This window comes from Heteronotia binoei, chromosome 11, assembly GCF_032191835.1.
Source record: "Heteronotia binoei isolate CCM8104 ecotype False Entrance Well chromosome 11, APGP_CSIRO_Hbin_v1, whole genome shotgun sequence".
NCBI classification, from domain to species: domain Eukaryota; kingdom Metazoa; phylum Chordata; class Lepidosauria; order Squamata; family Gekkonidae; genus Heteronotia; species Heteronotia binoei.
The window spans coordinates 46,665,022-46,690,265 of record NC_083233.1 but is presented as its reverse complement, the minus strand read 5'-3'; the positions used below and the strand labels follow the sequence as shown (position 1 = coordinate 46,690,265).

At 44.0% G+C, this 25,244-nt stretch overlaps 1 protein-coding gene across 1 annotated transcript; it reads left to right on the top strand.

Moving 5' to 3' along the window:
- The first annotated feature begins 6,285 nt into the window (after positions 1-6,285).
- Positions 6,286-23,976, top strand: FOXO4 (forkhead box O4). The gene is made up of 3 exons (XM_060250192.1): positions 6,286-7,060; positions 17,163-18,403; positions 20,428-23,976. The coding sequence occupies exons 1-2, from the start codon at positions 6,599-6,601 to the stop codon at positions 18,384-18,386; spliced, it is 1,686 nt and encodes a 561-aa protein (XP_060106175.1). The 5' UTR covers positions 6,286-6,598; the 3' UTR covers positions 18,387-18,403; positions 20,428-23,976.
- Positions 23,977-25,244: the final 1,268 nt, after the last annotated feature.

Below are 25,244 nucleotides of genomic sequence, written 5' to 3'. Positions count from 1 at the left end.
CAGGAATCTTGTAGAACTTAAAAGAATAAGGAACATTTTTATTGTATGATAAACATGATTTAGCGATGCATCTGACGATGTGTGCTCTAGTCTATTTAAGTTTATGCTACAATAAAACCTACAAGATTCCTATTAAATATACTGTTCTTACTGCTATTTTATGATATATATGCTGGTTTGATTAAAAATAAATAAATAAATTTTTTATTTATACCCCGCCCTCCCCGCCAAGGCAGGCTCAGGGCGGCTTACAGGACATGGCATAAGCCATGTTACAACAATAAAAACAGCATAATACAATTAAATACAATTCACAATTAAACATTAAATAATCTAAAAACAGTCTAAAACAATATAATTTAGTGGTGCTACTATCTCAGTTGTGTTAAAGATGGCGTGATGCTTAGGTTCCATCTCAGAAGGCTAGTTGGAAGAGGGCGGTTTTTCACGCCCTACGGAATTGATTAAGATCCCGTAGGGCCCACACCTCTTCCGGCAGCTGGTTCCACCATTGGGGAGCCTTTATAGAGAAGGCCTGTTCTCTAGTTGTTTTTAATTTGGCCTCCTTTGGCCCAGGTACTTCCAGAAGATTTTGTGAACTAGATCGCAGTGCTCTCTCTCTGGGGAACATATGGAGAGAGGCGGTCCCTAAGGTAGGCAGGTCCTCGGCCATATAGGGCTTTAAAGGTAATAACCAGCATCTTGTAACAAACTCGGTATACAATTGGCAGCCAGTGCAGTTCCTGCAGATTAGATATTTGCTGCTGTTTGTTCTGTTTTTGATCTGGCCTTTCTGTTAGTTATGTTAATATTTTTTCTATTGCTAATAGTTTACACTTGTAAGCCACCTTGAGAGATACATTTAACTGACAGTTTGTGGGATATTTTGTTTAAAAAGATAGATAATAACATCACTATTATGTTTATTGGTGGGACAGGAGGAAGAGTTTGTTCCCATTGGAACATTGTTCCTGATTCTTATTATTCCCATCATTTACTGCCATTAAAATGTTCTATACTTTTTGGAGTGGGAAATTTGTTTTATAACCTCTAAAATGTAGCTTTAAAAACCCATCTGAGACTCAAAAGATCTTCAGAATTTTGCTTCTGAGCAGCCCTTAATGTTCAGCATTATGTTTTTAACAATGGGAATTGTTCCAAAATGTCTAACCTAAACTCCACAGCTCACAGAGTAACCATTATACTCTCACAGCCAATAGGAACAATTTAAAGCTCATTAGAGGGAAAACTGGCTTATTTTTTAAAAAACGTGACAGCATATCATTATATGTATTTTTGCTCAAAGGGAAAACTGAAATTATTTACTTGTATGTTATCTCTGTGTTCTCCCCTTCCTGATTATGGTTATTATATATACAGAAATAAGCTGTAGCATTCACAGTTGGCCTTAGTTGGGTGTTGGAGAGTTGGTATTTTCTATGGTAGAGGTTTGCCCAGTCTTTTCAAATCTTGGAAGCTGAGCAGGGTTGGTTCTTGTTAGTATTTGGGCAGACCACCAAGGAAACCCAGATAATCATAGAATCATAGGAAGGTACCTCCAGGGTCATCTAGTCCAACCCCCTGCACATTGCAGGAAATTCACAAATACCTCCCCCTAAGTTCACAGAATCAGCATTGCCGTCAGATGGCCATCTAGGCTCTGCTTAAAAACCTCCAAAGAAGGAGAGCCCAGAGAATGCAGAGGCAGGCAGTGGCAAACCCCCTCTGAACATCTCTTGCTTTGAAAACTCCGCAGGGTTGCCATAAAAATAGATTCAGGTGGGTAGCCATGTTGGTCTAAAGCTGTTAAAGGAAACAACCGGGACCACAGGAAAAAGGAAACAAACAACTATAACCTAATGACCTGTGTATGAACTATAACCCAAAAACGTATATTTTATAAAAATACCGTAAATATTCAATGTATCAAAAATCCATATCACCATCTAATCAAGTACAAAATTCATAACATCAAAAATAGATACTCTGTTGTTTGTACAAATCATACACAGGCATGTTCCAACCACTTAAAATATGATATAATAACCCAATGGATTACCGGTCTGAATGTATTCCGTTTCAGAACAAAGTCCTTTATTAAGGGTCTAAATATTAATAATCTGATGACTCTCCATCATGTTCATATTACTGTATATGTCTCCTTTCAAAAATAGAGTAATTTCAGGTGCATAGTTCATCCTGAAGACAATGCTAGCCAGGTATTTTCTCAAATACGTTACTCACCATGGAACATCTGAAGATATTTCCATTTACAGTATAGAACACTGTGGCTCATATACTTCACCTTGCTAAGATCACATTTATTTGAGTAATCTCCCTTGATACTCTACACAGCTAGTTGTCCCAGTTTAAAGAAGAAGATGCTATAATGTCACCTCCATGCTTGAGAGGAGACAGATGGAGCGTAATGGCAGGGGCTCAGTTCATTGCTCTTAGCATTCCAGAATTAAGGATACATCTGCCTACCAATCTCCAATGTTGACATTTATTTCCTTCACTATGTTTCCCTCTGGAATTAAACCCAAACAAATAGTAACCATATAAACTAAGCTTCATTTGTGTTTGGTCCTTGAATCTGTTAAAACATCTCCAGTATGTTGTATGCTCTGTATGGATTGTAACTTTCATTTCATTGTATCTGAAGAAGTGTGTGTGCACATGAAAGCTTATACCTTGAATAATACTTTGTTGCTTTTAAAGGTGCTACAGAACTCAAACTAGGGTCACCAATAATCAGCTGTGACTTGATGGAGGGGATCTCTGTAGTTCCATTTGCAGTAGTGCAGCCTGACCCTAACACTTCAGATGCTACAAGTTCAGAATTTTAGTTGTCACACATTACTCCCTGAACTAAAATGTTGTGAGTTCTCGAAATTTCATTCATGCTAGCAACATTATCAGTTATGGCTTCCACACTGTACTCTGTTTTCAAACTACACTTGCCTGTTGAATAAGTGTCAGTACATAGATACTTTATCTGTGTATTGATTGAAACTTCTTCAGCTGGAGGGTTTGAATCTGAGATGGAAAAGGCTTTTTGCCATAAAATGTGTGGCCAAGAAGCTGCACTGTTGGTTGCATCTCAGAAGGTGGCAGCATGTGTAAAAACTAAAGAAAAACAACAAAAAAGGAGAGTTCTGGGAGCAACTGTTCTGGCTATTTTCATAAGTGAGGTTTAAAAACCACTTGTATTTCCTCTATTTGTAATTAGAATTAAAAGCACTACATTGACTAGAATGCACATTCAGTTTTTTGGGTTTCTGTGCTGCAGTAGTGTTCACAGGTGGCACATAACAAGGTGGGGTGGGGTGAACACAGACTTAAATTGGAGTATGCAGTTGTTCTCATCCAGAGTTGCCTGTTAAGCTGTTTAAGGCGCTGCTGTATGTCTTAATGTCTGAAAGGTGTATTGAAACCTTTAGTTTGAGTTTGTAAAACTTGTGATAAATCTCTGTGTGCAAGTACTTGTTGATAGGGGAGGGAGAGTACTGCAAATTCTCAATATGCGATTGTAGCTTCCCTGATTACAGAGAATTAAGCTTCAAGTCCTAAAATGATATTGTTAAATTTTTTAAAAAGTAGAAGGCAACAAGGAGCAATCAGCTCAGCAATCAGCTCAGATAAAATATATACCACAAGTCAGGAAAGGCACAAATAGGTATTTTTAAAAAGCCTGCATGGTTAACAAACAAAGTAATGGAAGCTGTAAAAGGTAAGAAGGGTTCCTTTAAGTGATGGAAAGCTAGTCCAAGTGAGGTTAATAAAAGGGAACACAGGCTGTGGCAAATCAAATGCAATACTGTGATCAGGCAGGCAAAAAGGGACTATGAGGAGCATATTGCAAAAAGCATAAAGACCAACAATAAAAATTTCTTTGAATACTTTAGAAGCAGGAAACCAGCAAGGGAGGCAGTGGGGCCCTTGGATGACCATGGGGTAAAAGGATTACTGAAGGAGGATAGGGAAATGACTGAGAAGCTGAATGCATTTTTTGCCTCGGTCTTCACTGTGGAAGATAAGCAGTGTTTGCCCACTCCAGAACCGCTAATTTTGGGAGGGGTGTTGAAAGACCTAAGTCAGATTGAGGTGATGAGAGAGGAGGTCCTACAGCTGATAGACAAATTAAAAACTGGTAAGTCACCAGGTCCGGATGGCATACATCCAAGAGTTCTGAAAGAACTCAAAGGTGAAATTGTAGATCTCCTGATAGATCTTTCATTGAAATCTGCCTCCATTCCTGAGGACTAAAAGGTAGCAAATGTCACACCCATCTTTAAAAAGGGTTCTAGAGAAGATCCAGGAAATAACAGGCCAGTCAGTCTGACTTCAATACTGGGAAAGTTGGTGGAAACCTTGATCAAAGAGAGAATTAGCAGGCACATTGATGAACACAAGTTATTGAGGAAGCATGGGTTCTGTAAGGGAAGATCTTGTCTCACTAACCTGTTAAGAGTTCTTTGAGGGGGTGAACAAACATGTGGACAAAGGGGACCCAATAGATGTTGTTTACCTTGACTTCCAGAAAGCTTTTGATAAAGTTCCTTATCAAAAACTCCTTAGTAAGCTCAAGTGTCATGGAGTAAAAGGACAAGTCCTCTTGTGGATCAAAAATTGGCTAATTAATAGGAAACAGAGTGAGTATAAATGGGCAATTTTCTCAGTGGAGGATGGTAAGTAGTGGAGTGCTGCAGGGCTCAGTACTGGGTCTGATGCTTTTTAACTTGTTCATTAATGATTTGAAGTTGGGGCTAAGCAGTGAAGTGGCTGAGTTTGTGGATGACACTAAATTGTTCGAGCTGGTGGGAACCAGAGAGGGTTGTGAGGTTCAATGTGGTGAAGTGCAAAGTAATGCACATTGGGGCCAAAAATCCTAACTATAAATACAAGTTTGATGGGGTGTGAACTGGCAGAGACTGACCAAGAGAGAGCTCTTGGGGTCATGGTAGATAACTCACAGAAAATGTCAAGACAGTGTGCGATTGCAATAAAAAAGGCCAACACCATGCTGGGAATTATTAGGAAGGGGATTGAAAACAAATCAGCCAGTGTCATAATGCCCCCGTATAAATCAATGGTGCGGCCTCATTTGGAATACTGTGTACAATTCTGGTCACCACACCTCAAAAAAGATATAGCATTGGAAAAAGTGCAGAAAAGGGCAACTAGAATGATTAAAGGGTTGGAGCACTTTCCCTATGAAGAAAGGAGAATGCTTGGGGCTCTTTAGCTTGGAGAAACCTCGAGTGAGGGGTGACATGATAGAGGTTTACAAATGCATGGGATAGAGAAGGTAGAGAAAGAAGTACTTTTCTCCCTTTTTCACAATATGAGAACTCGTAGACATTCAATGAAATTGCTGAGCAGTTGGGTTAGAACTGATAAAAGGAAGTACTTCTTCACCCAAAGGGTGATTAACACATGAAATTCACTGCCACAGGAGGTGGCGGCAGCTGTCAGCATAGACAGCTTCAAGAGGGGATTGAATACACATATGGAGCAGAAGTCCATCAGTGGCTATTAGCCGCAAGGTATAGATGGAACTCTCTGTCTGGGGCAGTGATGCTCTGTAGTTTTGGTGCTTAGGGGGACAACAGTGGGAGGGCTTCCAGTATACTGGCCCCACTGGTGGACCTCCTGATGGCACTTGGGGGTTTTGGCCACTGTGTGACACAGAGTGTTGGACTGGATGGGCCATTGGCCTGATCCAACATGGCTTCTCTTATGTTCTTCAGCCTGGAAAATTTATTTTTTCAGTTAATTTATAGGCGGCCTTTCTTTTTCATAAGAGCCACTCAGAATACCGAGTGATTTTTGAAGCAGTAAAACAATGCTTTGGAGGGAATGCCGTTCAAAATTTAGGTGCAACATTTGATAGTTAGCAAACATCAGTACACGGAGCTGGAGGGAAGGGAGTAGCGCCTCGGAGCTAGAATAGCCGACGAGTGGAAGAGCCGCGTCGCCCAGTACGGCTCGGAAGGTTTGTTTTCAAGCAAGCAGATTGGTTGGTTATGTAATGTGTAATGCCCGAGTTAGAATAAGGGAGAAGCTACTGCAGCGCTCTCTGGGACTTGCAGTTTTTTCCAACTAGCACGACTTGCCACGATTTTTTTTTTCTCGAGTTGGGCCTCGCTCCGCTCTATGGGAGTTCGAGTCCTTTCCAGGATCTGTTTCTCCACGCAGTCCATTCATAGGACTACACTTCCCAAGATACGCCGTTGCGCGCAAGCGTAGACTTCTCTTTCCCGAAGTCCGGTAAACAGAGTGTTGCCGTGCGGCTGGCTGCTGTGGTTGGCGAAGCTTATTCGGGCAAAGAGGCGGGAGGGGGAGGAAAAGGAGAAAGCGAACGCGCGCGCGCCAAGGCCGGGCGTCGAGCCTCGGAAGAGAAAGGCGAGGCGGACGGTGCCATTAATCGAAGGGGGGGGACGTTTGGTGCGGCTTTAGGGGGTTTGGGCTATACCTTCCTCCGAGGGGGGGAGGTGCTGCGGAGCGCCTGCGCGCTAGTCAGTCAGCGAGTCTGTGGCCCTGAGGAGACGGTGATGTGGCGGCGCTGAGGGAGCGCGAGAGCGGAAGGTGCGCCATGGCAGAGGCGTCCGGGAGCCCCTCGGCGGCGGGTGCGGAGGCGGCCTTGGACCCCGAGTTTCCTCCGCAGAGTCGGCCACGTTCTTGCACATGGCCTCTACCCCGGCCGGAGCTGGCAGGGCCGCCGGCGGAGCCCGACCCAGAACCCGGCGGCGGGGTAGGATCCGGGAGCGGGCTGGGGAGCCCGGAGGAGCCTGGCGGCAGTGGCGGAGTGACAACAGCCGCGGCGGCAGGAGGTCCTGGGAGCGGCGGAGCGCGGAAGAGCAGCGGCGGCGGCGGGAGCAGCGGCGGGGCGCGTCGCAATGCCTGGGGTAGCCAGTCGTACGCCGACTTAATCAGCCAGGCCATCGAGAGCGCCCCGGATAAGCGGCTCACCCTGGCGCAGATCTACGAGTGGATGGTCCGTTCCGTGCCTTATTTCCGTGACAAGGGAGACAGCAATAGCTCTGCCGGGTGGAAGGTGAGACCCGAAAGGGGGGCGGGGGGAGAACAGGGAAAGAAGAGTGAAGCATGATCTTTTTGCACTCCTTACATCAATCTTGTGAGGTAGTCCGATGGTATTGTGGCTTCCCATTCGCCTTATATGTTGCAGCTTGCGAGAGTTGCCTAAGGCCGCTCAGTAAAAGGCGAGATTCGAGCTGAGGACTTCCTGATCCGTCGTCACCGGGCTACAACAGAGCGTAGAGTTTCTACGTCTTTCTCCCTTCCTCTTTGCTTTCCTGGCAGTGTGACTGACAGCGGGGGAGGGGGGGTTGTATTGCACTGTGGGCTACCTGCAGATATGGCTTTTTCCACGCTTTTTGCCAGAAGTGGCTTCTCTCCTTCCTTTCCTGCCTCTTGAAATCGTTTGCTACTTTGTGACTTTTTAAAGCTTGTAATAAAAGTATTGCCCTTTTGCTTTTAGAGATTGCAAGCAATAAAGTTCAACAGGTGAAGTGTGTTCAGCCAGTGTTGCAGGAATGGGAGAGGAGAGTACCTGTTGATGTCACTGAAAAGACATAGGAGTTGTGTCCACAAAGGATAGGAGAATTGCATCATTTAGGCACGCTGAAGTTTGGAGGTGGGTTTTGTCTATTGTGATTGTTTAGCTCCACCAAAGGGACCAACTTTCAGCATTAGGTTTCTGGAACTAGACTGCAAGGTTTCTGGGTCATGGGGTGTGACTTATCAGCAGGTACAGCATTAAGTACTGTAGTTACTGTACTGCCATCTGACAGGACTTAATTTGAGCCACCATTAAACTAGAATTCTTTTACACTTTTGTGGCTGGTATAAACATAAAACACTTCTGATAATGAGGAAGAGCTTCTTAGAGAGCAAAGTATTGGTACCTTAGACAGATTTAGGGTGGTGATGTAGCAGTAGGCTGGATTAGATGGCTTTTTCTTTCATCTAGATCTCTGATACTGAATGCAGAGCCTTAAGAGAGACTAGAAGAGAAAGGAATACCAAACAGCCTCAATCCAGATTGCCCCGTCAGCTATCCTTGGGTTGCTGGGCACCAACAAGTTCTTGGCGCTGACCTCTGTGCTTAGGTAGGGATGCTACAGTTGCTAGACCTTAACGCTTGTATGGATCTTAGCCCACAGCATGAGGCAAGTGTAAGTGAGTAGAATTCCCTGTGCTGTGTTTTCTGTGCAGATCCTCTGGCTGTTGATTTTTGCAGGGAGTTTCTTTGTACAGGAGGCTTGTGTTGGTTCTGTGTCCTTTCTCTCTTTCTCCTGGTTTCTCTGTGTACTACAGTTTGATTCCAAGGGCAAAAGTATGGAGATCACAACTTCATCTGCATCTGTGAACAGTGCAAGCTTAGAAAATGCTTTTGCCAGGAGTGGCCAAACTTGCTTAACGTAAGAGCCACATAGAATAAATGTCAGATGTTTGAGAGCCACAAGACATGAACTTCAGATGTTTGAGAGCAGGAAGAAAAGCAGATAAATGGGGGAGGTAGAGGTAGAAAGAAAGCAACTTTAACTTTAAATGTATTCTCCATGCTTCCAGCTGGCGTGGCTTGGATAAGTGATTTAAAGAGACAAATGCCTTCTTCAAGCTGACCTATGGGATGGGGGCTTTGAGAGCTACACAATACGTGTGAAAAAGCCACTCAGGAAATCTCACATGTCTGATAATCGTAAACCCCTTCCTCATTGATGCGTTAAAAGTTGTTAGCTTCTGAACATTTAACTTTTATACTAGGAATTTTCCAGCTGTATGTTCTTTAATAATCACATTTCCTTTGAGGTGTCTGAGAGCCCCCAGGAAGCACTATTGGACTCATTTACAAGCAGGTGATTAAAAAGGAAACTGTGACTTTGGACATGTGATGAGAACAGGAGGAGCCAGAATAATGACCTCACCAGGCCAGGACAGCGGGCAGTTGAAGACAGACCTAGGTATAGCAGGAAGTATATTGTAGTGAAGAGCAAGCCAACACAGGCAGATTGAGATGTGTCTCTCTGCTGCAGAAGTGTTCTCCTGCCTTACGTTTCTCGTTTCCCTCTTCCCCCATCTCCCATGCCTTGCCATCGCTATTGCTTGTTAACTATGTGGAATGCTGTCTCCCAAAGATTAATTTTGCCAGTGAAGGGTATTTCACTCTGCAAGCAGATACACAGAATGTTGGGGTCTTGGCTAGCAGGTGTGGATCTTGGCTAGGCTGAGGAAGGGGAAAAGAAAGCAAGCAAGAATTTTTGGGAGACAGGGCTTACATGCAGGAAGAACACATACCGAACAGTGAAGATCTCACTGGCAGAGGAACAGCAGTGGTAGAGCTAAGTGGAGGGAAAAGAGAGAAGGCAACAAACTGCTTTTGTGAGGAGAGGGGCTTTGTGCAGCAAGCAGATGTGTGTGATGGAGAAATGAATTGTGGGTTGTGGTAATGGACCTGGCTGTGCTAGGCAGTGGGAGTAGACAGGAGGCAAGGGAGGGTTTGGGAGGTTGGGTGGCGTCTGAACCTGCCTGCACTAGAACAGGAGCCCTCTCCACTTCTGAGTGACCTTATCATGCTGGCCTGATGCTGAGGTGCAAGCATATTCAATGAAAGACAAGTGGCATGTTACCCGTGTTCTGTTTGCATGTGCACTTAGCTGCATGTGTAGTAGCTGCAACTCTTTCTTGAAAACAGGGGTGGATGGGTGCGGAGTAGTCTTTGTAGGGGCTGAAGGGACCACCTGAAGGTCCCAACACACAAGTTAATAACCACTGCTTTAAAGAAATTGGGAGGAGAGCGATTACAGCTGACTGCTCCCCCTACCCTAGGCTTGCTAATAAAAAGTGACCAGAATGGGGAGGGGGTGAATGCATCTCTTTTGCTTGGCCCATCAGTTCGCTTTGTTTCAGCACTTCCAAGAAAGGCCACTCCCTGCCCCCTTTGTAAATGTTCTTGAAGATTTCCTGGAAAGGCAGGAGCCCAATCAGAGACATTAGGCCAGGCTGCTGTGCAAGGCCAAGTGTCATTTGAATGAATTTCAGTACTGGGCTTCAGTTCTTTGTCACCCAGCTGCACTGATGCTCGGTATAAATAACTCCTTCATAGCATGCATTCCTGGCTCATACAGCCCTTCCTTCAGAAAGGGAGCTCTGGACAGAGAGAGAATATGTCTGCCCTCCCTTGAGGAAGCTCAAGCTGAAAAGGCACTTGGAAAGAAGACTCTTTATTTTAAAATATGAGCCTTGTTTGTTCCAAAAATGGGAAATGCCAGTGTTAAATGGAGTTGGCTCCTGTAGTGATTTCAGATGAGAGTGTTCTTCTCCCCCCTCATGCCTAGTCTGAATCTCAGAATAGCACCACCTGTGTGATTATCCACACTTTGCAAATTTGCATTTCAAGTACGTAGTTTAAAAAAAAACTTGCTTTGCTTTCCATGTTGCCTTTGCTATCTTCTGCAGGACAGGCATCTCCAAAAGGCTACCAAGCTAAGTGGGATGCTTCTCAGCTAAGTATGACTGTTGGTCCCCTTTCCTGCCCTCACTTATGTGCCATGGGGAATATTTATGGTAACATAAATGTGAGCTTGCAGAGTATGGCTAATGACCCCAAGGTTACAGTAGATCTATTTATCCTTAACATGTAGGTTAATCTGAGAGGCTGAGGTTTGCCAGAAACCACGTGAGCTTCCCAGCTTAGCAGAAGTTTTAACCCCAATTCTTGCATACAGGCCCCATGGTCTCTACCTCTCTGTGCTGGCTTGCTATTGTTTCTTCATCCACTTCTTCATTTGCTTATATTTCTCATGCTTGAATCAAGGTCCATAGTGTTGAAATTGGCAGGAATTTCTTTCAAAAACACTTATTTTATGTATAAAGAACATTTTTTTTGAGTAATCAAAAGCGATATTATTTTTGTATGTACAGGTCATTAAAGGAGAAGTCCTGTATGAGATGAAGCTGAAATGCATCGCTTGGCAGTGACGACTGTTTTGATCTAGAGCAAGCAGTGCCTGCTGCTGGCCTCTCCCATGCAGGTTTCAGGGATGCAATTGAAAGGCTCATATGTGTACTGTGACATTTGAAGATTTAGACATCCATCATTTAAAAATTACATTTTACAATTCTTTTGCAATCGCTCAGAGAAGCATTCTGTAGATACAAGTTAATGTGAACACTTAGAGGTTACTAGACACTGGCCTTGTGACTTGTCTCTTTTCTTTGCAATGCAGAAGTTAAGAATTAACTGGGATGTAAAAAGAGAGAAGTTCAAGGGTAGATTCAGTGATGGATGTCTGTAAGCTCCTGTATAATGATCCTGTTGATTCTTTATGAATAAAAGTTTAAATCCTTCTGGTCTTGCTACCTGGGTGTGGGTTAAGGTGCTTTGTATCTATTAATTGGAAGCAGAGAAGATGTCCTTCGGACTAGCCATACCATGAGAATTGAATTTTTTTTAAAGGACAGAAACATTTGAAAAGAAAAGCGCTTAAGATGTGAACTTGTCTCTCAAGTATCCAGTCTGCATACAGGGATCTGCAGAATGAAAACAGCTCCCTTGCTGTGCTGCTGCAGTTTCTTGCAGCATGCTATTCTGGAGCTGGTCTCTGCCCCTTGGAGCTGAAAGTTCATGGAAGATAGAGATAACTCAGATCAAAACTAGGGTGAGTTTCCATGTTTGCAGTTCTCTGTGACATTGATCATCCAATTGGATATTGTGGAAGAAGGCCCTCCAGCCAGCACTCTGAAATGGGAGGGAGTGATGTGGTACACACGAAGAAGCTATGCTTATTTCCTCCATGAAGTAGTAGGCTTTTGTTAGACATCTTTTCTGTAAGTTTGGGTTCCCTTTCATTTGAGTTCATCCTGGAAGTACCAAGGGAAGTGCTTTTGAGAATTGCTAAAGGCTGGCCTTGTGTTTGCTTTAGCTTTGGTACACTGTAATGAAGAAACATTCAGCTGGTTCTTTGGGGTTATGTTGTATGCCTGTATTATCCCAAAAAAGTAATGTTGAAGCAAGATGATTTGAAAAGCTTTGTCATGGGTAGAGAACAAAAGGAATAAATATGACAGTGTTAATTTTTGCTTTGTGCTTCTTCATGCTATGCACATGGCTAGAAAGAAGTGTAGTGTCCTGGAAAAGTATCTGGCTGTAATAATCCTTGTTTCTGACTTCAGAAACTCTTATGGTATTTGCATGATTGCTTGATGTTCCTGACCTACTAAAATTCCTGCTTGGCACAGGTCAGCTGGGGCATGAGCAGTAAGCTGGCAGTGGAACAGGTAGGAAAGTTAGGAAGAAGAACATATAACTCTTTTATTTCTTGCAAATATTTGTGCTTTGGGAAACATTGGTATGGGTTTGCAAAGGAGGCAAGAAGGGATTCTGGTCTGATGTTGATAGGTAATAAGGCCTGACTGTGGGTGGCCAGTGAGGATGTCAGATAGAAAGAAAAAGGAGGGGAGTAAGTCCGTTGCTCAAGAATCAGTAGGCATCCTTGCTTGAGAACCCATAGAGAGCACCTTCTTGAGGTGTTGTCAGCCTTGCCGCAGATTAAAAACAGGGTGTGCTTAACTGAACAAGAACAGAGCAGGACAAACATGCCCCACCCCAGAGCCATTTGGGTTCAGAGTCCCAGAGGGCACTTTCCTGCTCCTTCCTGACACAGTGTACTGACTGCTGTTTGTAACCCAGGTTGAATAATCTTGGACAACCTTACTGTTGTTCTTGCCAGTTTATGAAACCTATTTCTTCTGCAGAGCATATGCCAGGATTGCCCTGCAGTTGTGTTGGGCCCCAGGATATCTGCTTTAAGGATACTAATGCAGCTTCACTTGTTACCTCTGTTGATGCTTCTCCCCCCCCCCATTTCAGTCTGTTTTTTTAATGTTTTCTGTATAGCTTCAATTGGGTTAAAACATATTTTAGCGCATGCACGTTTCCATCTCTACTCTCTTCCTAGTTCCTACCCAGTTTAATTCTGTAGGAGAAGGAAATTGATTTTGGCAAAGATGAACTTGATGTGTTGCAGTTTTTGGAAGCATTGTTTATGAGGCTTGGGGTGGAGGGGGCATTAACAGTAGGAAATAGAGCCACTGGCTGTTCAGTCAACTTAACTCGGTGATACTTCCTACTTACATGTCTGAATGGTGTGGAGCAGGGGTGGCCAACGGTAGCTCTTCGGATATTTTTTTGCCTACAACTTCCATCAGCCCCAGCCAGCATGGCCAATGGCTGGGGCTGATGGGAGTTGTAGGCCAAAAACATCTGGAGAGTTACCGTTGGCCACTCCTAGTGTGGAAGATCATTGCTTACACTGCAAGGCAGGATATGTAGAAGGAAAGCTGGGACAGTGGCACTTGAATTGTCTGGTTCTATGAAGTGGAAAAATCCTTTCTAGAGTATAGCATGCTTGCAGGGAAAATGTATGAATTGTGAAGTAGGGAATAATCTGATTCTCTGTCTCTTGGAATGTCTGTGTGAAGCAGGCACTTTATGTTCACGTACTGCCTCTACCCTCAACTTTTTATGAAGCCATTGCTAAACTATTCTTTCTGATCTCAATGAAGTCAAACCACATAGAATGCAGTAGCATACGATTTTCTGTTACCTTTGCTGAGCCCCATTCGTATATCAGACTTCAGATTATAAGTTTTCTGGGGGCAGGGGCATTAGTGCTGTGCAATTAAGGAGTGGACTGATGTTCTTTGGCTATGAAACTTTCATCTGCATTGGAGAATGGTAGCTTCTTCTTGGCATGTAATAGGATCTCGCAGTTTGATAGACAAGGTGTGTTTTGTCTGAGGCAAGTCTGAGCATTTGATATATCAAAATTTATTTTTAACAAACCATAATTTCCTTTCCAATTTGCTGTCAAATCCTTGGAGTGTTTAAGGAACTCTTGGTGGTCACTAACGGGGCATTTTCAGAATGACTCCAAGTGGGAGATGGCGCATTTAATTGGAATGGACTGTGTATGGGGCAGAACCCAGAGGACCATGAGTCTTAACTTGCTTTTGATTATTTTTATGACCACTGACAGATGTTCCAAAGTAAACAGATAATTCAGAAAGCAGTAGGTTTCTTGAAGGAGGAATTTCCAGGAAAGAGAAAAAAGTAAAATGTTGAAAGGGGCTTGAGAGTGAATGCCAATGGAAGGGAATGACATTTACCTGATAAGCATTTTCTGGTACTGAGTTTTCTTAAAAGCTTGTCAAAATGCCCCTGTAGTGAAAATGGGTAAAAACAAATGAATGCACTGCTATTCACATTCACTTTTGATCAAGTATTTTTCTGTTAGCATCCCTCAGATAAAGAACAAAGTGAAAGCATATAAGGGGCTATTTTTAAAAGAGGCACATGGCTACATAAAGAACAGGGTGCTGTCACCTCTCCTCCCCACCCTACCAAGTTAAAGAGGCTTTGTGTCTGGCTTGGTGATTTCTTCTATTCATTCTTCTGTTAACTTATATTTTAGAACATTTGTTCACTGGGTTTAATAGATCTTAGGCCATTCATACAAATCATGCCAGATTTTCTTCTTCTGTGGATTGCTGCAAGTACAGGCCTGGTTGATTCATATTTACTAAATTTAGCTATTAAAGCATTCAAGACTTTGAGTTCTCTCTCTCATAAGTGTGCTGAGTTGGAAAGCTGACTTTTTTTTTGGAGGGGGGGGGGAAGCAGGAGATATATAAAATCCTAAGTGACGTGAGTTCTTTACATTTGAGACTCTCCTTCCCTGTGCCCCACTTCCGCCAATGGTTAGAATTTGTTTAGGTTTCACTAGTAGTAGCACCATGATACATATATGTAGCATATTGAAATGGCAAAGGTATGTGATAGAACATCCAAGGTAGCTGTCTTGTGACTGCGCTGCCCTGTTTCCCTGGAAGGATCACTGAAACATGAGCCCATGTATTTTCCAGAGATGGCGTGTGACCTATTCTGTTATGGAAGGGGTTGGGTAACTAACCAGGGGTTAAATCAGTAGGAAGGTATTTTGAATGACAATGCGATTTGTTTGTATTTTTTGTCTTTAAGAATAAGTGGAATATCAGAACACTTAACCTGTGTGAGAGGGAATCAGGAGGTGGGGTTACTAGGTCGGCTTTCTAAGTAACAACAGGCCTATCTTATAATTCCTTGTAGTGTGCTTTTATTTTAAAAAAATGTTGTTCAGACAGTCTTGGTCTGGGTGTAGCAGAAAGTGCTGTTGAAATCACACAGAAAATTGGGGTGGGCAGATAGTAATGAGTGCCTGTTGGATTGCAGGTTAAGCTGTCAATAACTGTAAATGCTTAATTTGGATTAAATATCACTTGGCCAAACTCAGCCCTGTTCTTAACTATGTGGCTCCGTGCTTTTTGCTAGTTCATCTTTTCCCCTTCCAGGTTTCCTCTGGATTTTCCTATGATTGCTTGCTCTGTGATGCTCATTTGCTTTGTTTGTGGTAATAGCATCTGCTTTGAGGCTGAGTAAACCTTGAACTCTAGGGGTTTTTTAATATTAAATTTTTGCCTTCACAAAGGTCCTGGGTGTTTTAACCAGCACAGTTTTAGCTCAGTTGCTAAACTATAAAGGCTACTACAGGCATCAAACTAAAAATGCTGATATGATATGGTGCATGCAGTTTCTGTGTGCTGTCATGGTGTCATTTCTGCCTTTTTATTTGTAAACCAAAAATCTTGAAAAGTGCTTTCCTTTTCGCAAGAGAAATCAAGGCTTGATGGCTCCATCCAGCAGCTCCAGTGTACCAGAACAGTTCTGCTGTTGGGCCAAGGACGCTTCTTGACGCAAGGTTTAGCACATTGTGGTTCTGGCTGAGCAGGCCTGTTACCCAGAAACAAAACCTTACTACTATTCCTAGGAAGTTACATGCTGTTCTGAACCTCTTGGTTTCAAGTCACACTGAAGTAAGCAGAGCCAAAGTCTTGTGGTTAGGCAATTAGACAGCAGCCATTCCTTGGGGGTGGGGAGGAGGCTGTTCTTGGCCGGGGAATTGGCTCATTCCCTCTGGGGCGGGGTTGTGTAGCCTCTCACAGTTTGCAAACCACTGAGATGGTAAATGAGACTCCCGTTCTAAATCAAGAGCAGCCATGAGTGGTCTGTGGTGTGCTGGATTATTTTTTTCTCGTGAACACTGTAGAGAGGTTCTCTGCAGTCAGAAGAATCCCAGGTAGGTGTGGCTGCTTCAGAGATTTCAAAACAATATTATGGGTTGAAAATTCATAAACTCCTGATTGAAGTCATAGGTTTAGAAGCCAGTTGGTATAATTGCTTCTGTTGTCACCATAAATTGGTCAGCTAGCAGTACTGGATGCTGTCCAGTTTGGAGAGCAATACAACATTTTTAGGGCCCACCATTTTTTTGAGGCAAGCCTCCTCATGTTCCATTAGAGGCCTAGGCAAAGTTGGGAAAGTGTTCCTGAACTGTCTTCTGCTTCACTTTGGCTAGGTGGGTAAGATCAATAGTGAGGCCAGTCACTTCTGAATATTGCTGTAATTTAGATGGAAGGCATAATTGCTTCTGTTTTTCACTCTTCCTTGGAATTTGGCTTTGGCCTTATTTACAGGCTGAGTTGGTACCTTGCTGCCTGACAAAAATGTAGCATGCCTCCACAAGAAGAATGTCTGCCAGTGGCTTGGAATTGTAAAAGGGTTAGCAGTGTGTCTGATTCTGACTACATGCCAGTGCATGCAAGCAAGGTATCTCTGCTGAATATTCCTTTGCATGCAGGAGAGTAGGCAGAAGAGTAGCAAGGAAACACTTGGAAAAGGAAAACAGGTGAAGGGTGCTAGAGATGCACTGAAAGGTTGAAAGAGACAGCGTATTAATGTGCTCAGCATCTCTGGCCTATTGCATTTTGGCTATCCACCCCTGCCCCCAGCTGAATGTAATCTCAAGTCTGAAATAGTACATACAGTCTGCTTGAACAAATGTTTTAAATAGATCTCACGGGGAGGTTTTTCTGAATGAGTGGTTACTGGAAAGCCAGACAAACTTGGCTATACTGATAGCCAAGAAACATCTCTAGGCTTGTGGGTCATTCTTCTTCTCAGGAGTGTTGTTTTTTGGGGGGGTTAGATTGTATGGGAATGGTGCTAATGTGCTGTTCTTTTCATTGTTTCCCCGTAGAACTCCATCCGGCATAACCTGTCTCTGCATAGCAAGTTCATTAAAGTGCACAATGAAGCTACAGGGAAGAGCTCTTGGTGGATGCTCAATCCAGAAGGTGGTAAGAGTGGGAAAGCTCCACGGAGGAGAGCTGCCTCCATGGACAACAGCAGCAAACTGGCAAAAGTCAGGGGGAAAGCTTCAAAGAAAAAGGCGGCTATGCAGGTGGCCTCAGAACCTCCTGCTGATAGTCCAGGCTCTCACTACCCCAAGTGGCCTGGCAGCCCCTCAGCAAGAAGCAACGAGGACTCTGATGTATGGACCAGTATTCGGCCTCGAACCAGTTCCAATGCCAGCACCATCAGTTTAGGACTTTCTCCAATCTTGACTGAGCAGGATGACCTTCCCGATGAGGAGCTCCTCCCTTCTCTCGTCTACTCCAGTGCATCTAGCAACGTTCCACCCACTGTGACAGAGGAGCTGGAACTCATTGATGGCCTAAACCTGATGTCACCCAGTTCATCCTTGCTATCAGCTCAGCAGCATACTTCGAGTGGTCTGGCTCAGAGAACTCCCAGTTTTCCCTTGCAGAACCAGAACTCAGCTACTCATGCACCATCATTTGGCAGCTCCCTCTTCAACCCTGTTGATATCTCGCTGCACAGCTCTGGTGGCCATTTCTCTGGTCCACAGACACTGGAAGCCCTCTTGACCTCCAACTCACCACCTCCTAGTGATGTGATGATGACGCAGGTAGATCCAATCCTCCCACAGAGTGGAGGCAGGTTGAACAGCCAGACTTTTCTGCTCTTGGGGGACCAATCCTCTAAAAGCAAGATGAGCCCAGTTAACCTGCTCAGAAAGCCTTCGGAACAGCAGTTGGATTCGGTCGGTACCACTGCTTTGACCTCTGCCCTTACCATGGTGACAGCTTCGCAAAATGCAGCAGGCCTGTCCACCTTGAAGGCATCCAGCCCAGCACAGTCTACCCAGGTGATACAGTTGGGTGCTTTGCCACCTGTATCTGCCGCCACTCTTACTCCTTTTGGAGGTAATCAGGATAGGCTGCCTAATGACTTGGATGTTGATATGTACATGGAGAACCTTGAATGTGATGTGGATTACATTATCAATACCGACCTCATGGACGGAGAAGGGCTGGACTTCAATTTTGAACCCATTCCTTCTGCTCCTGCCTACCCCAGCACCTCGCAGGCCTCCAACCACACTTGGGTACCCAGTTAACTTCAGGATTGACAAAGGTAGGTGAGTGTATCACTGCTGGAGCTGAAGTTCCAGCTTGAAGTCAGTTTGTTGGTTCTCCCAACTTTATACTTAAGCAATGCTTCCTCCTGTTTCAGGCAGTCATAGGTTTGAAAAAGACCCAGAGTGTGATCACTTTGCCCAGGGCTTTGAAAAACATTTTACGTGTCTAGGAACCAGTATCACATTTTTTGTGCCAGCCTTAAATAGGGCTGAAAATTGTTTCCAGTGCTCAGTGAGAATAAAGTAGTCTTGGATTTAATCCAATTTGCTGTTCTAGCCTAGGCTATTGTTATGTCAGGGGAACTTTGAAGAGCTGCTACCTTGGAATATATGCTTCTATTCTCAGGGATGTGAAGGTGAGTGGTAAGAGCAGAATAAAATCGCACGGCTGGTGGGCCTGTTTCTGCTTCCATAACTGTGCTGTCTTTTGGAAACTTCTTCCAGCTTCCCTTCCCAGTATTTAGTTTTGACTCCATCAAGTGAAAGTCTGTTCAGTTCCATGGCAGTCCATTAACTATTTGTAAATAGGTGTCTCTTATCATGGGAATGATAAACAGAAAGAGCAAACACAGCCTTCAAGATCTCCTTCTGTGAATGTTCTTAGACAAGATTGTGTCTTGTTAGACTGAGGTTTAATGTCCATTGCTTTAAATCTGCTTTAATGTTTCTCAGGTAACAAACAACAGCTGGTGACGCACAGATAGCTGTGTTGTGGGTAATCTGCATGCCTGCACTGGATCCTAACAAAGTACTCCTGGTTCCAGTAGGCCTCACACAGTGCTTGTCTTCATAGCCTTGTCTCTTCTTGTGAGGTGGATGTGGCATCAAACCAGCAAGGACTTTTTAATTGGAGACTGAAAACATGCTATAAACTCTTCTTCCTGTCTCCTTTGTGGACAGCAGACCTGGTTTTGCCCCAAGGATGTCTGTCATGGCACCAAGGCAGAGATATGTCTGTGGCAATGTGTCAGGAGCCAGGATCTTCACATACACACACTGTACAGGATTAGAAGCTCCTAGTTTGTTTCCTCTTTTGCTAGCCCTAGCTGGCTAATGGAAATTTCTGTCATACAAGGCGTTAGAATGGCCAGAGTCATCCTCCCTAATGAAGAGAAGCATTTGGAATTAAAGAGAAGGAAGGCACCATTCTGGCAAGTGTCTCCTTAATATTAGGAGCAAGTCCTTAGCATTTTATAGGCTACAAAATGTTTAGTAGGCTGCCTATTTGCACATACATTTATGCTTGTCATTTTTTTCCTTTATCAAAAGAGGAGCCAGCTTCTGTAAAGCTTCCCCTGCCTGGTTGTCTGGATATTATTTGCACTTGCCATGGGTAATTAGGTGACTGACTGTTTTGATAGTACGGATAAGCAGTCCTCTTCACTGTTTCTGTCCCAGTTTTAATTCTACTTTCTGAATGCTCAAAAGAATATTGCCCAGGAAACCATGTCAAGTTCTCTCCAAATTCAGATGTTTGTTCCTGCTCCAGTTATTAAAGAAAGTAGAATGATAGTTGGGGAATTACTATATAGAGTTAGGAGTTCATTCTGGTCTCTTGAGAGAGAGGAAAGTAGAGCAAAAAGACAGACCAAGGACAGAATTAGCTTGTGGAACATTTTATGGCAGGGTGTACTTGAAGCCAGAAACTGGAATGGGAAAACAGCCTGGCTTCCAAACTTGTAATTTATTGCAAAGCACACAATCTCTTGAGTTTTGAGACTAAAAGCAATCTGATACTGGAGGATTAAGATGGAGACTCGGTTGGGGGCAGATTAACCTACATTTGTCTGGTGTGGGAGAATCTTGCAAACATCTGTTAGTAAACACAGGCTCCTAGGTCAAAGGGACCCTGCGTCTGGTCTGCAAATTCTAACTTGGGAAACTGAGGTTCTGTCTAAAGGGGGATGCTGAATATATAAAAACTTGTGTTTCCTTAGTGCTTGAAGTGTTCTGAGTTTGTTTTTGTTTCTGTTGCCATCTGTACCCTGCAGACAAATAACTTGCATCTTTCTCTCTCCAGTGCCCTTCTGGTTTTGGAGCTTTGCACCCCCCAGAAGAGTCTGGAATGCGGAGAGCACCTGGAGTTGGTCTAGCTGCTCTTCAAGTCAGCTGGGAAGAAGAGCTAACTGCAACAGGAAGGAGGAGATCCTGTTAAGTGCCACGTCTCTTCCTGAGTCTACCATAAGCCCTCCAAGCCACAGCCAGACCTCCCTGCAAGGAGCCAGGGGAGCATTCCAAATATGGCCAAAGACTCTTCATGCCCTGAAGGAGCAATTCTCTGAATTCATGGGGCAGCACCAGCTGAGATGGTCAGAAGGGGAGCCACTTTGTGCTGACACCAGCCCTTCGCCTGATCTTTGCCTCAACCATCCTTTGACTCAGTACCCTTAGCCTTGATGAAAAAATGGGTGGGAAGGCGATAAACACATCACATGGCTGCTTGAGTTGCAAGGTCCTTCCCTTCTGCATTTTTCTGGTGGGAGGAAGGGGTAGGGGAGAGAAAGTTGTGCTCTGGGGAGAAACAAGGCTGTCAAGTCTGTTCTTTGTGCTAGCCATCAGGCCAATTTGGAAGCTGAGGTATGGCGTTGAAGGCAGTGCCTGAGCTATTGGTAGCACTTTCCTAAAACACTGACTGTCAGAAAGCAGACAAGCAGGTGCTAAAAGCTGTTGCTAAGAAACCAAAACTTCTCCTTGGGTTTGTTTCTGACTGTCCTGCTGCAGTCAAGAAATGGAAAACCTGGATCTGGCCTTAAGCAGAACCCTGATGTTCATGTTTTTCCTTCTTTTTTTAAAAAAAAGCCCAGAAGGGCATTTTCTACAGATGAACTATTTTGGAGGCTTTTAAAAAAGTAATCTGGACCGGGCTTTCTGTGGTAGCCCTCAAACTAGTATAAGTGTCTCCATATTGGGTGCCTTTCCTTCCCTCAAAGACAGTAGTAGGAGGTGTGCTTCTCTGAGCTGCATTAAGAACAATTTTGTACCTTCTTGGGTATATAGCTGGGGGAGCGGGGTAGGGAGAGGGGCACCAAGCAAGTCATGTTCTTTGGGACTTGGACAGGTGCAGGATTTGTACATTATAGGTAGCCTGTAAAGTTAGCTGCAGATTAAGTAGAAGCTTTTGTAAACCTTGGGTGTGGGGGACACTCTATTTTAACAGAGAACCCTATGAGATTATTGGCTAAAAGCACAAACTGTTTTATTGCAGCATTATACATTTATCAGACAAAACACTACAGTACATGAGTCTGGGGGTCTGAAGTTGGGATTAGGGGAAGCTCCTCGGGGGGGGGGGGTGAGTGTGGGGTGGACAAGGCTTGGAGGCTTTTCCTGCATAGTAGGACCCTCCAGCAATGTTATGCTTTCAGCAACTAATCATGAATTGCCAACAGGTTGCATTGCAGGGATTGGCAGTGTGTGTGTGTTGGGGGGTGGGGTGGGGTGTATCCATTAAGCCTTATAATAACTGGCTCACAGCTGTCACTTCTGAAGCTTCTTGAGCCCTGATTGCTTTATAGAACTGGGGGGAGGAGAGTAGACTTGTCACTTTGGGGCAGTCACTGGATCTGTAGCTTTGAGTTAACTTTTGCTGATGAGCCTTATAGGCAGGACTTGGAGAGAACAGTTTGGATTTGGAGGTTGGAGTTCACTTTGTCACTCTGGAGAAAGATTCTTGGGAGCCAGGGAAGCCCTGGGGCAGATCTAGTTGTTCCTTATCAGCATTGGAATATTTACTGTGGCAGAAATAGGGGGGTATGGATGGGCTACCTTCTAAAACTGGCCCTGCCATCTAATGAGGGTTGATGCTTCAAGATTATCCTTTCTTGCAGTGATGTGCTTAGAAATTTATTATTACTGGAGATGGGAAACAGTGACATTTCAACTCTCTGAATCAAGGCTAAGCACTGTCTAGAGAAGCAATTGGCACAGGCCCCCGTTTCCCCCCCACACACACACACAGTTAATTGCTAAAAACTTTCCATAGAGGACTCCACAGCTTGCCTTCTCTTCCTGTAGTTAAGTAATTTCTGGCTATGTGTAAGTCTCCTTATAGTAAAAGACTGTCTCATAGGAAGGCGTGTCTTGCAGGAAAGAAGAGACAGACCAAACACCACTTCCTAGCAGTGTCAGCACAGGCTCCTGTTACCAGGCTTTTGGCTGTAGCCTGGCCTTGCTACATTATGTGTGCGTTTTGTGACCATTACCTGTTGTACTTTCACGGGAGAGTGAAGTGGTCTGACTCAGGAAAAGCTTTTTCACACTTTGCCAGCAGAAAGGCTCCCTGTGGAGTTGTCCCTTGCCAGATAGCAGAGCTGAGTCAGCAGCACGATTAACATGAAAATGAGAAAACTGGCAGAGGTTAGTGGCCTTCAGGTGCATGAGTGTATAGTACATCAGTTTTGTTTTCTCAGTGCTTAGAAAGCTATATTTACCAGAAAGGAAGATGATCCTAATTGGAAGTTGACCTTCCCCCTTGAAAAGAAAATATTATACACAGTCTTTCTATTACTGTACATACTAGTAACTTGTGCATTAATTTAAGACATGTTATTTTTCTTGCCAGCATGACTGAGTGAAAAATTAGGTCTTCCTTTCAGGCAAATACAGTAACTGCATTTTAAAACAAATCTGTTCCAGAGGGCTGCTTAGGGAAATTCACTACCCTTCAAAATGTAAGCCAAAGCTTGAAAATCTTTGGTCAGGGCAGCACAGCTAGGCGACTGGCATTTGTGTGCTTCAAGCTATTCTTGGGAGGAGTGGCATGCTTGCAGTTACAAAATTGAATTAGGATTGATTAATTATATAAGTGCCCCACCAGTTTTCATATTCACAACTTCTTATGTGGGCTTGAAATCTGTACCTCACGCACAACGATACACCAAAAGAATGGAAAAATATCAACCGTATTTGCCACTCTAAATCAAAGGAATGTTAAAGCATGTTAAGGATTGGCTGATTTGTGTTGCGAGAGTGAATAGGCACCCTGCCACTCTTCTTCTCCTGCTACTTTGGGGTATGAATGAAAACAGAGCTGGCATGCAAAGGCTGATCTTGTTGCATGATGATGATATTTCTACCTTCACTGAATAATAAGATACTGGCTACAGGGGATCAGAACAGGTATTGATGGCATATCTCTCCATGGGACTCTTGCTAAGGTTGTTTGTAGTGTGATCTGCGGGATGTATTTGGGACTCGGGAGCATCTGAGAGTTTCCTCTTTGATTTCTATGCATGTCTCAGGATGGAGCTGTTCTTTTTAGAGCCAGGTGACCTGGGGCTGTCTACCTCCTAGGATTGTGTTGTGGAGGTGGTAGAGCTCATGCAGTGTATATACTCTTCCAGACTTCTCCGCTGGGACTGGTGAATTGTAGGAGGGCAGTTGACCTGGATAGGTTCTACCCTGTTTCTACAAAGGATTTTTTTTTTGCCCTTGCTAACTTCAGTTTTGTCCCCTGTAGCCAGAGACCCCTCTGTCCTCTTCCAGGGTTTTCCAGTATCCCCCTTTGCTAGAGAGGCTGTGTGGAATGTGCTAGAGGGCAAAATGTGACAAATAAATCTCTGTAATCCTCTGTCTGTGTCAGTGCAGTTCATACTTCTTGTCCTGCTGCTAGCCAAGACCACCTCAAGTCTGCAAGAAGGGTGCTGATGCTAGGAACTGGGGACATCTGCTGACAAACAGGCAGAAGCTTCCCTGTAATTCTTTGGGAAATATCTAGCTTGGTGTGTTGGGTTTAGGTTTTGCAAAACCCACTGATAAGTGGTAGGATGTTTTAAATTGGGGTGTGCAAATGAAAAATGTCTCCTTTCACTACGCCCAGAGTCCAACTTTTCTCTGGTAGTGTTGGAGTAATTGGACAATTCTCCAGGACTCCAGGAAAATAGTAGAGCTTGTGTGGGTTTGACCTGCTGTTGTTCTAAGGACTGCAGCCAGCTTTGAGGCAGGTCACTATCTGAAACAAGCAATGTAGTAAAAATGTGAATATCATGTGTAGAGTGTATTTTCCCTGCTAGTAAGTCTAGCCAGTTTTTTGGACATCAAGGATTATCTTGGAGGGGGTGGATTTCAGTATTCAACAAAATACTACCATTTGTTGGGAGTTTTCTTCCTGTTTTAGTGTAAGTGAATAAGAATGGCTTTACTGAGCCACATCAAAACAATCAATTCCTTCAAGCCCTCTGTCCCCATGGCCCTTTGCTGGAAAACTTAGAAGCCAGGCATGAAAGCAAAAGCAATTTTGTTTGTCCCTGGTGTCTGGTGATGAGCGGCATAGTTGGTCTGAACATGGAGGTTTTATTTTTTTTTTAACTAATGTGCCTGATTTTTAAATATGCCACAAAAACAGCTGAGCAGCAGAGAGCATCTCCCCACTCCTCAGATGTTTTTCAGGCTTTCTGCAGTATAAAATATTGAGAGAGATTAATCTTGGAGGTATGAGTTGATCTAAAAGCTGAAGAGTTAAATGGGTCTCTTATCCTTTGAGGAGGGATAAAAAACATCTGTAACTGATTCTGAGCTTCTGTTGGTCCTTTTGCTTGTCCTACCCATCTCTTTCTCTGATCAAGTTGCTGTCTCTGCCTGGCAGGGGAGAGAGACCTCCCCAATAAACTGTTGCTATCGCTGTAGGGGGGGAAAGCTGTCCCACTTTGTTAGAGGCATGGAGCAGCTTGTCCCCAATCACATTTGGTCCACTTGCTCCCTGCTTGGAGAAGTGGTTTGAGGCATTCCCAGAGAACATAAGAGAAGCCATGTTAGATCAGGCCAATGGCCCATCCAGTCCAACACTCTGTGTCACACAGTGGCCAAAAAAAATTATACACAAACACACACACATACACA